Source organism: Myotis nattereri, assembly GCF_964212035.1.
Source record: "Myotis nattereri genome assembly, chromosome: 2".
Lineage (NCBI taxonomy): Eukaryota > Metazoa > Chordata > Mammalia > Chiroptera > Vespertilionidae > Myotis > Myotis nattereri.
The window spans coordinates 8,849,125-8,861,694 of NC_138076.1; the positions used below are offsets into that span (position 1 = coordinate 8,849,125).

Here is a 12,570-nt window from a genome sequence, read left to right on the forward strand (position 1 = left end):
TTAAATTCAAGTCAACTAATTGAATGCCTACAGTGCTTCTAAGTACTGGGATAAGACTTTTTATTTATTTTCTTTTTAAAAAAAATATATTTTATTGATTTTTTTACAGAGAGGAAAGGAGAGGGATAGAGAGTTAGAAACATCAATGAGAGAGAAACATCGATCAGCTGCCTCCTGCACACTCCCCACTGGGTATGTGCCCGCAACCGAGGTACATGCCCTTGACCAGAATCGAACCTGGGACCCTTGAGTCCACAGGCCGACGCTCTACTCACTGAGCAAAACCGGTCAGGGCTATTTTCTTCATTTACCCTCGTTTAATTTTGACAAATCTTTGGGAGTCTAGGAAATGATTTTATCTTAGAGGTAGGGAGACAATAAATTCTTCTTCTTCTCCTCCCTTCCTCCCTTCCTCCCTTCCTCCCTTCCTTCCTTCCTCCCTTCCTTCCTTCCTCACTTCCTTCCTCCTTCTCCTCCTCCTCCTCCTCCTCCTCCTCCTCCTCCTCCTCCTCCTCCTCCTCCTCCTCCTCCTCCTTCTTGTTCTTCTAAAGGAGAGTTGAGTTACAGACACAAATTTTCCCAAGGGTGTAAAACGTGCAGGTGCTGTTTCCTGGGGCAGTGGTCACCACTGCATTTCATCCTTAGCAGTGTTACCTGAGACTGCCAGGTGGTTTTGGTAAAATAAAATGAATTTCGAAAGGCTTATCATCTCTCTATACTTGTCATTTTGGTTCTAGCTTAGATTTTTAAAACATCTATGTGTCTATGAATTATCCGATGGGATTCTACTTCTTGTAAAAGGGAAAGAGAAAGACTGGCTTAGACAACTAATAGTTGATGACCAGCAGCTTATCAATATAAGCAGCTTTTCATCTGAGAGAGGGAACCTTTTGTGGAGGTAGTTAGTCTTTTACTTAAAGGCTCTGTGGTTTTTAACAATACCCAATGCAATATATACTTGCTAATCCCCTTTTAATTCACGAAAAGATACTGTGCCAAATAAGTTCTTCTGAAGGCTACCATAAAGTGAAGGGCCTACAAAGAGGATGTTTTCTTTCTTCAAAATGGAATTAAAACTAATTTTAGGAAGGGATCGTACCTATGTGTCTTAATACAAAAGAGGCCTATTTTTAATGTAACAATGAAGTCCAAAATCCAGGGGGCTTCATTCTCTAGAAATCTTATTCCCTTATGGTATAAAATTTAAAACGGCCCATAGCCACTACATACTTATTGCTGAATATTATTTCATATTCCTAAAATATTTAAATGTTTGCTATTATTTTGATTCTGAAGCATTAAATATTTTCTTGTAAGTTTCATGATATGAAGTTGCTGATATTCTAGTGTAGACTCTCCAAAGTGGCAATCTCTAACGCGGTCCCTTATTCCTTCAGTGGTTACTTTTGTAGATAATGATGACTCGGCATTGTTGAACCGGTGCCACACGCCCTAGCAGATGCTGCAGGCAGCAGGCCATCTCTGTGTAGCATGGGCTAGAATTTACTTGGCTGAAATGTCAGTGGTATTCATGGTATAGGCATTCCCCTTTCCTGGTGGCTCTGGACTTCATTTTATTTATTTTCTTATTTCCCTTTATTCCCATTTCCCTCAGGTATCGCATGTAAACACATTTGAAGCTTTCCTAACATCTTTTCATGCTCATATACACATGAGCAAACATGTACAAATACATACTAGTATATATATGTATATAAATATTTTTTAACTAAACTGAAATGGTACTACATACATTGCAATGAAACTTGCATTTTAAAAAAATGTAATATATTCTGGAACCACCTGGCCTGCTATTTAAACTTGGACATTGAGATCCATTTGTGGGCTGGAGGTGCCGGGCAGGAGTGGGTTTCTCCAGATGGAAGCTTGCTCTTCCTCAACAACGTGGGATAGTTTCGGACCAAGGACATTTTGAGCATTTAATCAACGACCACATGTATGTGTGTACAAGATACTGACGTGCAGAGTGAGAATTAAAATTATTCAAACACTCTCCATCCCTTTTCCACTTCTGCTCCAAAACCCCACAAATAGAAATAAAAAACAAAGAACCGCCCCCCCCCCCCGTCCCCCCTACCACCAAGTAACCAACCAAGAACCAAACCTATCAGTCAGAAAGAGGTGCAGGCCTGTTTCTGGGTCTGGAGTCCCTGAGGTTGTCAGGCTCACGTGGAGCTGCCAGAGCCACGCCCCCTCTCAGAGCAGACTGTGCCCACCAGCTTAGGTAGGTCCCCACAGACATTTATTAGAGATACCCACCTCGGTATCTGCTGAAATATCACGCTCCCAATTACCTTCTAGAGTACATGTATATCTGTGGTTGCACCCAGGTATACATGTGGTGCTAATCTTAATTGCACCAAGGTGTTTAAAAATACGTATGAGAAGGGTCTTTGCTGACTGGGTTAAAGGAAGGTTTAAGATCTCTTTCAAAACAAATTATCATCCTGTTTGCAACCTTTGGCGAAGAAGTGAATTAATAAATATTCAGTTTCCTACAAATTCCTCTCTCTGACCCCTGTGTCCCCATCCCTTAATAGTTTTTAGCTTAAAACAACAATAACAAAAGCAACTATGAGTTATCTTGATTAAATATTGTTACTTTAGTTCGTAAGAGACAAAAGCTTAAATAGTTATTAACACTTGCAGTTACCCAACACATTTTGGCAAGTCACTGTTGTTTTTAATTAGATTTTTAAAATGTTTTCTACAAGATATCGGTTTCCTTTGGCTTTTTTATTTTTAGAACAAAAACAGTCAGGAGGGATAGGAGCTATTCTTGAGACAAGAAATGTAAGAACTTGTGGGCCATTCACAAGGTATTTACAGTCACTTTCTTCATCCAAACAAGATAATTCTGGAAAGAGAGAAAGGTCAGACAAAGCCATTCAAGTGTGACATTCTGGAGTTAGTGATATTATACCTGCAGCCAATAGGTTTGGAGAACTTTGAACTCTCTTCACAGATGTTAATGTAACAGACATGGCGGCACGTTTGCGAGCACACCCACCGCTATCTGGAAGCAAAAAAATGATATAGCAGAAGCCACAGCAAAGGAAAAGCACATGCAATCTCATGCATTTTAAGTGGAATGTGCCAGACATCCATGGGAAAGATGAACAGCCAGAATTAGTAACCAGGAGAATCCATACGCAAATTTTACAACCACCCCAAACTCAAAACAAAACAAAACAAAACAAAACAAAATAAAACAAAACAGCAGGGGTTTGTTTTAGAAATAGATGCCAATCCTTTAATAAAATTTTTTTTAAAAAAATGATTTACTTAACATTTTATGGTTTTTCTTTAATGAAAACATAAAAGTATAAAACTCAACTTTGTTTATACCTTTTCATCCAACTGTTAAATTTTTATGCAGAGTAACTAGCTTTTAGAGTTATGAATAAGCACTCTTTCAGGATTAAGAGCCATAATATAATATACTTTTGTAGCCATCATTTAGGCTTACTGTGTTTTAGCTATTATGAATCCTGAAGATGGTTTTAAGCACTTCTTGAAGTAAATGCTGTTAACAGATATAGCCATGATATATTTGATATACGGGATTCTTAAAGAGAAATGTAGCATTATGGAAATTCGATGTCTTCCCATAGTTACTATAAGTTATGGAAATAATTAGCCTAGTTGAAATCAAGACAATATTGATACATAGAGTATTGAAATGACCATGCTAAAAATTAATTTGGCTTTATAGTTTTGAACATGTACATGATGATCTACCTATTTACACTTACACAAATATCAACATGAAGTAAAGTAAGTGAAAAGGTACCAGCTATTATAATGTGATATAAGTTTCGAGTTACAAGACTTCTAAAATTGAAAGGTTAATGTTCTATTTATGAACAGATTCCAATTCCATTCCCACATTCCTTTGTATATGGAATGTGCAATAAATAGTTTTTCTCATTCCCCTGAAACCAAAATAACTGAAGTTTAAATCTTTTTTAAAGTTATAACAAGAGAGACAAATAATGTAACCAGCACTATAACATAAATCATTATATATTGCCACATGCTATTCTCATTCTTTTTTTCTTTTTTTAATATATTTTTTTATTTTTCAGTTACAGTTAACATATTAGTTTCAGGTGTACAATGTAGTGATTAGACAGCTATACTTTTTGTTTATTTCTTTAAAAAAAGTATCCACTTTGTTTACTGAACATGAAGGAACTTAATGCTTGGAAGTATGATCTGAACTAATTACTGGTAAAATCACAAGTAGTAAGGTCAGTAGACCTTAAAATTGGTGGAATTGTCTTCATATCAAAATACAATTTCTTAAATATGTTTAAAATAACAGTTTTCTAATGCAGATAATAATTAAAATGGAAAAATGAAACAACATAAGAAAGTCAAATAAATCAAAGACTATAATTCAAAGACCCAACATAAAAAGACATAAATGGTGGAAGCATAAACTAAAGATGTCTTTAAGGGAGGCAACAATGGGACACAGCAAACTCTGCAAACTGAAAATAGCTATGAGGGATGAGAGTTTCTGATAAATGGAGGAAATGTTCTTGAATATACGGTTGTAGCAGCTTCGATGGTCTAACAGGGTTGTGTAGTCAAGGGTCTACACATACAAGTGAACTGATGGCTCTTGAAGAGATTTTATTTTCTAGTTCTATTAATTCTGAACATCTGAAGACAAGCAGTGAGAAAGATAAAAAGGGGGGATTTCAGAATGAGAAGATTCAAGGACATTGGTAAAACCTATGGTTCCCAAACTGTGCTGAGGTGCCCCGGCTACCTCAGTTGGTTCATGAGGGTTTTGAGGGATATTTTACATTTTTTAGGAAAACTCAGTGGTATCTATTAGATACCACACGAACTACTAGCCTGAGTTAGTTTCCAGTTTCACCATAATAAAGCTTGTGTTGTCTTCCTTTAGATGATATTATATCTTTGAAAAGTTGGATTTTTGGTGATGGCTGTGACAAAGTACCCCATGAAAGTAATTTTGGGCAGTAAATGAGACTGGTGATGTACAATCTGAGTTCAAGGGCTGCGGGGTTTTGCAGTGCCCAATAAACACACACGTTCCCTTAGTTATTAACTGCAGTCATAAAAAAACAAAATAAAATGATTATTTTTTTTTCAATTTAAGTGTATTATTTTTTCAAATTGCTTCTGAGTTGACAGAATATAAGTATTTATTAAGTTGTCTGCCCCTAGATAATTCATAAATGGAACTGTTGGGTATTTCTTTTGGCCTGAGAGTGTAGGAACCTCTGGGTTAAATAGTATCTATATTCTAAGGAACTCTAAGACCTAGATGAAATAAATGGAGAATCTGTCTTTATTAACAGCTTAATAAGGAGCTTAATTAGAAAAGTTGAGGCATTTGTGAAATTGCTGGAACAGAGAAATCTTTTCTATCCCATTTCTACTTACTCGTGTGTTGATACTTTCTGTGCTTTCTTAAGGATGTTTTTAAGATCTCAAAATGAGGATCTGTCTTGCATGCCTTAGGTCATTCTGAAGAACCCTAGTGCCACTCTCACCTTCACCTAGTCATGAATGACTTGCACCTCTTCCTCCCAGATGCATGATTCTTGAGAGCTGTTTCCACTGCTGAAAACACTCATGGGTAAAGCACATACAATGAATTACTTCATGTCTTTCTCTCTTTCCTTTCTTCCAGAGCTAAGATTTGCCTTAGAAAATAATGGGTCATAGATTCTTAGAGTGGAAATATAGCATGTTTTGCACATATTTTTATACATTGTTCAGAGACTTTAGTGTAAAAAATGAACAAATTTCCTCTGGCTCATTTTGTATTTGACTAAAACAAAGAACTGCTTTGCTTGAAAATAATTTTTTTTTAACTTCAGTGACTGATACATAGGTATTTAAATAGTAATATATGTCTTTAGTGATTAGTAGGTAGATAATGAAGACTATTTTGATGTGTTAGATATTTCAGTACTAACTTTTCATTTTGTAGATATAGCAACAATGCTTTCTTCACCTTCCTACAGCAATATTTACACATATATTAAAAAGTGGCATGTTTTTATAATAGCACTATAGTCTTAGTTTGGAATTTTAAATAAAGGGTTTGTCACTTCTTACCAATTTTGTGTGCATAAGTTTGAATATCATATTTTACATGCATATGTACATATAGGTTCGCCCATATAAATAAAATAGCTGTGCAAATTAGCATTCTACATGGAGCCAAGCTCCTTTTACATGAGGATGCTTTAGAATAGTGGTTCTCAACCTGTGGGTCACGACCTCTTTGGAGGTTGAATGACCCTTTCACAGGGGTCGCCTAAGGCCATCAGAAAACACATATATAATTACATATTGTTTTGTGATTAATCACTATGCTTTAATTATGTTCAATTCGTAACAATGAAATTGGGGGTCACCACAACATGAGGAACTGTATATTAAAGGGTTGTGGCATTAGGAAGGTTGAGAACCACTGCTTTAGAGGGTTATATTCATGCTACTATAGCAGACACCTGGCTCAAGTACCCTAGCAACCTAAACAAATATACAAATGTCTATTTGCCTACTTTGCCATTAGAGTTGAAGTCTATGCACAGGAGGATTAATTATTTAATCACATATTATACATCTGTCATGATAGGGTTATAATAAATAGAAGTCAGCACTCCACAAGTTGAAGGACATTGGGAAGTTATGTCTTAAGTCAACTTAAGTCTGTGAGAAGATGTCTCAGAACGATTATGGAAATCAATGCCTTTCTGTTATTATTAGTTGTGGAACTATAACCTCCTCCTGCGGACCTTCTGCTGCATTGACTGCAGTTTCACAACATGACTTATCCTAGTTCAGCTATGAGCTGTCTATTCTATTTGCTTTCTTCAATCTCCTTTACCTAATACTATTCCTTCTTCTATTTCCCATGTCCAATTCCCACACTTCCCATTGTCCAAATGCCTTTACTTGGTTCATCTCCAGGGTTATAATTTCTCTGGGTTTCTAAGTCTTCCTTGTATATTTTGACTGTCTTCAGTATCCTTGTCTTGCCTGTTGCTCTACATATCTATGAGTTGTCGACATTCACAGGGGCCAGCTGACCTAGAGTTTAGAGGTCAGTTAGGGCAGGTTTCTGCTAAGGGGCAGTCACAGCATCACGGGGAATGGGGCATGTTGTCTACACTTGATCTAGGGTTTAGAGACTGGTTCTCACCAGTGGTTGCTATCCTCCCCTGATAACAAGAGACAGCAAACTTTCCAGTGATTGCTTGCAGATAGGAAACCGTATTTTTTAAACACAGGTTACAAAATTCCAGTGAGAAAGTTGTTTTCCAGAATTACTTACGATCGAATATAAAGATTTCAGGGGAGAAAAGGTGAAAATGTATGCGAAAACATTTCTACTATGGAAAAAAATTCATGTACATAGCATGTATCACAAAGACTGTACAATTAATCTGTATACAATACAGAGTTCAGAGGCACCCATGTTGTTAAGCTAATTGGAAATACTGTTCTCACATCTAAAAAGCTAATGCTTATGTCAGTGGTTCTCAACCTTCTGGCCTTTTAAATACAGTTCCTCATGTTGTGACCCAACCATATAATTATTTTTGTTGCTACTTCATAACTGTAATGTTGCTACTGTTATGAATCATAATGTAAATATCTGATATGCAGGATGGTCTTAGGCGACCCCTGTGAAAGGGTCGTTCGACTGCCAAAGGGGTCGCGACCCACAGGTTGAGAATCGCTGCTTTGGTGTATTGTGTGTATGGATTAATTAAGCTGATTTCATAAGAAGCTTTGGCACTGTCTGCTGGCTGTCAACATAAAGGGTTTATAATGGAAACTTTAAATGTTTTCCACTCAGCAACCTGCCTTTGAATTTAGCCTATTCTAAGAAGGATTTCAAATGTATACATTCAAATGACATTCCACCTCTTTCTAGGGTACATAGGAGTTAATTTCAAGACATGATTTACAGAAAAAAATTGAGTAAGAGTAGATAAAACCCAAAATTCTACTTTTAATTGCTATAAGACTAGAACATAAAGACAAAGACATTGAGTAATGAGTGTACACTATCCATCTAATCAGAAACTCAGGATCACATTTGAGTCAGCAGAGTGCTAACCTAATGATTTAGGGCCAAGATGTTGTGTAGAGAGCAGGGCTGAAAAGGTTAAAACTAAGAGATATGGCATACCTGTATTCATTGTGACCTTGGAGGGTTTGTTATTACAGTCTTCAGTTTTCCTGTAGAAAAAAAATGATGTTTTAATTTGTTCATTAGCGCGCAGAACAAAATATCATAACGTGCAACTGGTTTTTGGTGTACCTGTGAGTTAATATCTCATTATCATTAGTCTTATTTAAATCAAGGCTTAATAAGGTGGGCAGAATCTATAATTCTATTGAAGTTAAATTTCAGTTATTATTAGTTCTATGCTCATAACCATAAACTTAAGTTTTTATTTTACGGTGACCATTAGTGGGTGAAAATGAAGAAAAGCTCTCATTTTAAAAAATTCAATTTCTCTCATACGCATTTATAACTAAAAGGTTTTGCTCTTTAAGCCTGAAGAGATCATTAGTTATAAAGTGTCACCTTTCAAAGTTTTAAAATATACCCAGGAACTTTGAAATCTAACATATTATTCAATTTATTATATTCAATTTATTACTGGAACAATTTATTACCAGGGAATATTTAATGTATTAAATTAAAAATATACATTTTAATAAAATGTTTGCAGAACAATTAGTGTAGAAAAACATTTTTTAATGTTGAGTATTATTTTATGACGCATGAGATGACTTTGTTCTTTCCCTGTCATATCGTCTTAGCCCATTTTTAGAGTTTCTGATTTATCCATACCCGAAGACCAAAGATGAGGAACATGCTCTCATAGGAAGCAAACCTTACAAGAGCAAGAGCTCTCTGGAGATGTTTCATCCCAGCGACGCAGCCGTTGCTAATGGCTAGGGCCTACTGTTGGATGGACATGAACTTCCCCAACACCACTCACTGAGTTGCCATGCATATTAGCACTCTAACATCTGAGAGTTTAAACTTTTTTTTATACTTTGTGGATGAGTGGGGATAATGTTGAAATGAAATAATCTGTCATGATTTGTCAAAAAAGACTGTCGATAAATATGTTTTTCTTCAATCCGTAAAGGGCACCAGATGAGCTTCTTTGGCTTTCTTGTCTGTCTGCCTGGTTCTCGCCCTCTCCACCTTTCAGAATGTTTCTCCTGTCCTCATGTGCTCTGCTCCGCTCACCATCTATCATTCTCTTCCAACATGGCCATTGTAGTTCACCTCTGTTAGAAAGCTGAGTTTTGTTCATTACTACTGTGAAATTCTAATAAAGCTAAAACGCAAACACCAGCTAACTATGATGGTGATACCCATTTTCTCTCCCAGGGTGGGGAAAGAAATGGTGAAATAAAATAGCATGAAAGTAGTCATAATTAGGGAGCTATTTCTAGTCAGATTTCCAATGCTTTACTAGAGAATTACTTATTTCCAGGGACTTGAATTTTTTTTATAACATTAAGTCCCTAAGTGTAACCAGTTTTCACCAGATGGTTTCATCTTCATTATTTATCTAGAGCAATTTTACTTATATTTAGCAGCTATTGTTGGAGGGAGATTATAGCACTGTTGGAATTTCAGATTTTATTAATTTATACTTTACTATTTTGAAAATGTGTATTATTTCAAATGACTAAATCTGTTTCTTTTTTTGTTTCTTATAAAAATCATACTTGGCTTATTCAGTCAATTGTTTTGGGCTATGAATTTTTCCAAATGTATTGGAAAATATATTTTGTGACAATTTTGAAACATGGACTATACTATTGATTTTTTACAGAGCTTATACTGTGAAAGGAAGAGGCTGAATTTGCATATTGAAATAAACGGGAAAATTATACAAAGAAAAAGTAGCATAAAAATGCACCTAAAAGATATGAGGTATAATTATGAACCAAGAGGAAAAGGATTTTACCTTTGATGACTAGACTGAATTAACTGATACCTTGGTACTCATGAGGACGAGGGTAATGAACATAAAGAATGAATACAATCACAGTGCTGATATTCACCCCAATTTAATCTTAGAGTTATAAACGGAAAACAATTCAGATGCTATTCTTGTTTTGTAGTGCTTTCATATCATCCAATTGTTTTCACTGTTATACGGAACCGAACACCTAGTACCATGATTTTACAGCGGAGTTCACAATAAAATTTCATAGGCCAATTGATGTTAAAATGCGGTAGGGAGAAACTTATCTCTTATATTTCAGTGCGTACAAATTAACAGCTCCTCTCCCCTCCCCCCCTCCCCCCACCTTCCTCAGAATACACAGACAAATATGCCACATCACTAAGAAGCTCTGCTGGTAGCCTGCACACCACCTGTGTTGAAGAGACAGAGGCCAGTGAACCGGGAGGCGGCAGTGGTCAATGCAGGAGGCTTGAGAAAGCTCCGTCAAACTATTTATTTTACTCTCTCAGTAGCAAAACTCCTAATATGTTAACCTTAAATGGAGAAAATAAATGGAAAGGAAAACCCTCAGGGGATGTCTGTGACCAAGGCTAAAACAAGAAGGGATAAACATTCTCCAGAAATTGAGGACTGCAAGGACATTCCCCAAATTCTCTTTTCTCACTCCTTTCCAAGAACACTTTATGTTTAAAACTGTTTTTAAGTTTTAAAACTGAATGACAAGAGAGGGCTTGGACTGGAACACTACTGATTGGTGAAATATTAAATCTGTCTCAAAGGTTGGGCTCTCAGAGTCCAACACCTACCAATAAACCAGAATAGTGCTTTTGATAGTGAGTTAGAGAATGGATTGTCAAAATTTGTGGTTTGAATTCAACTGCATATATTTACAAAATATCTGACACTCCAAAAGTAAAATCGGATTAGCGGGAACAAAGAGAGGCGCCACAAATCCTTGAGCGTTTCACCTTTAAAGTGATGTATCCTGTTACTTATAAATGAAATTTGTGAGGTTTTTCGACTTCACACTGTTGTACATGTCAACATGTGAAATGACTAACTTCCTAATCAGGCAAGATGTTTTCCAAGTTGTTAAGAGCCGAGTGATGGAGCCCCCGTCCCCGCCTCGTCCCCCCAGAACCTGAAACCCAAAAGCTTCTTGGATGACTAATAAAAATGCATGATTCCATTTCCATTATTTGCACAAAAGCCATTAACAAATCCATGACTGAGAACTCTCTTTAGACAGCCTAAACTGAAGCGGATCTAATCCCTTTTGTTCTGTTCTGAAAGTGTGTCTTTGATTGGACTTATATAACAAGCATGGCTTATTCTGGAAAGCATCAAATTCCTGGAGTGTTTGCGTGCTACCAAAAGAGACAGTATTTCAAGTATTTCCTTAAATTGGAATTGAACCAGGGCCAAGGCAGTGAGAACTGACGGGAAAATGCAGATTGCCTTAAACCTCAGCAGATAATCCACAGAGCAAAGAACTCTGCGCATTAGTGAGTCAAAAGGGTGGTCAGTAGGGGGTGTGGAGTTGTATTTACTTAAATTCAGTTCTTGCCAAAGTTTCATATGAAAGGCAACTTTATAGGTATCTGAATTTATGTACAGCGATGGATTTGCTTTTTGTTTGGGTTAGAGCAGCTTCATCCCCAATAAGTATATGGCAATAGATCGTGCTGGTTGTTCATGCATGGCCACAACATCGGTCTGTGTGCATAGTCTTTTAATTCTGCTTGAATTTCTTTTAATTATCAGACATCCCATTGGATCTATGGATCAGAACAGCCTTTTATTCCCAACACGCACTGGGCAGTAGACGGGGTATTTTAACTTCTGAATGAGAGTCCTAGGAAGATGTTTGATTGTTCATACAGAGGCACCTACGTGACTGTGCCCAGGATCTTGTAATTTGGCTTGAGTTCCTTTATCAGGCATCTCATTCTGAAGGGGAGCAGAGGCAAATGCTGTCCTCAATTTTGTCTGAGAATTGTGTGTCACTTTGCTTTTGTAGACTTGAATTTAGACATCAAGGCCATCTAAGCAACTACAGGACTCCGTTTTAGCTCGGTTAATGCTAGAAGTTGCCCAAAAGATTGTTCATGGAATAATTGTAATCAAATAATTGCTAGGGTTAGTTTGAAATTAATCTCTTCACAATTCATATACAATATTATTCAGAATAAGGGGCAGAGTCTACATGGTAAGAAAACACTGAGGGATGTTTGGTTTTTTAGAGATCTGTTTGAAACACAAGAAGGAAAAAATGATGCATATTAAGGTTATGCACCAGGTTTAACCTGAATTTACTTTGAAATGGGATCATACATATCACTTTTTCTGGATAAACTACCCTGAGTGGTCAATACATTCAGCTCTCTTTCTGACTGGGGTAGGGGAAGTGCCAAATGATTTCATTATTTAATTATAGTCAAATGACTTAACGTAGGTGGGTGATGTTTACTTTTACTTATCTTTTCTAATACTCTGTCAAACATGCTGCTTTGAAGTTTGCACAGGAAATACACCAAGTAGT

General features: G+C 36.5%; 1 protein-coding gene across 8 annotated transcripts in view; it reads right to left on the minus strand.

The window, feature by feature from the left end:
• SORBS2 (sorbin and SH3 domain containing 2) overlaps nucleotides 1-12,570 on the minus strand; it is a gene marked incomplete at its 5' end in the record, with an annotated part of 197,303 nt that overhangs the window by 83,473 nt on the left and 101,260 nt on the right. For 5 of the 8 annotated variants that reach the window (XM_081084089.1, XM_081084094.1, XM_081084093.1 and 2 more), the window contains one exon: nucleotides 2,945-3,032. In XM_081084089.1, coding sequence (XP_080940215.1) covers nucleotides 2,945-3,005 — 61 coding nt within the window. Of the gene's footprint in view, nucleotides 1-2,944; nucleotides 3,038-8,215; nucleotides 8,266-12,570 lie in introns of those variants that run through there. The other 3 variants (XM_081084087.1, XM_081084088.1, XM_081084090.1) reach the window with 2 other exon arrangements.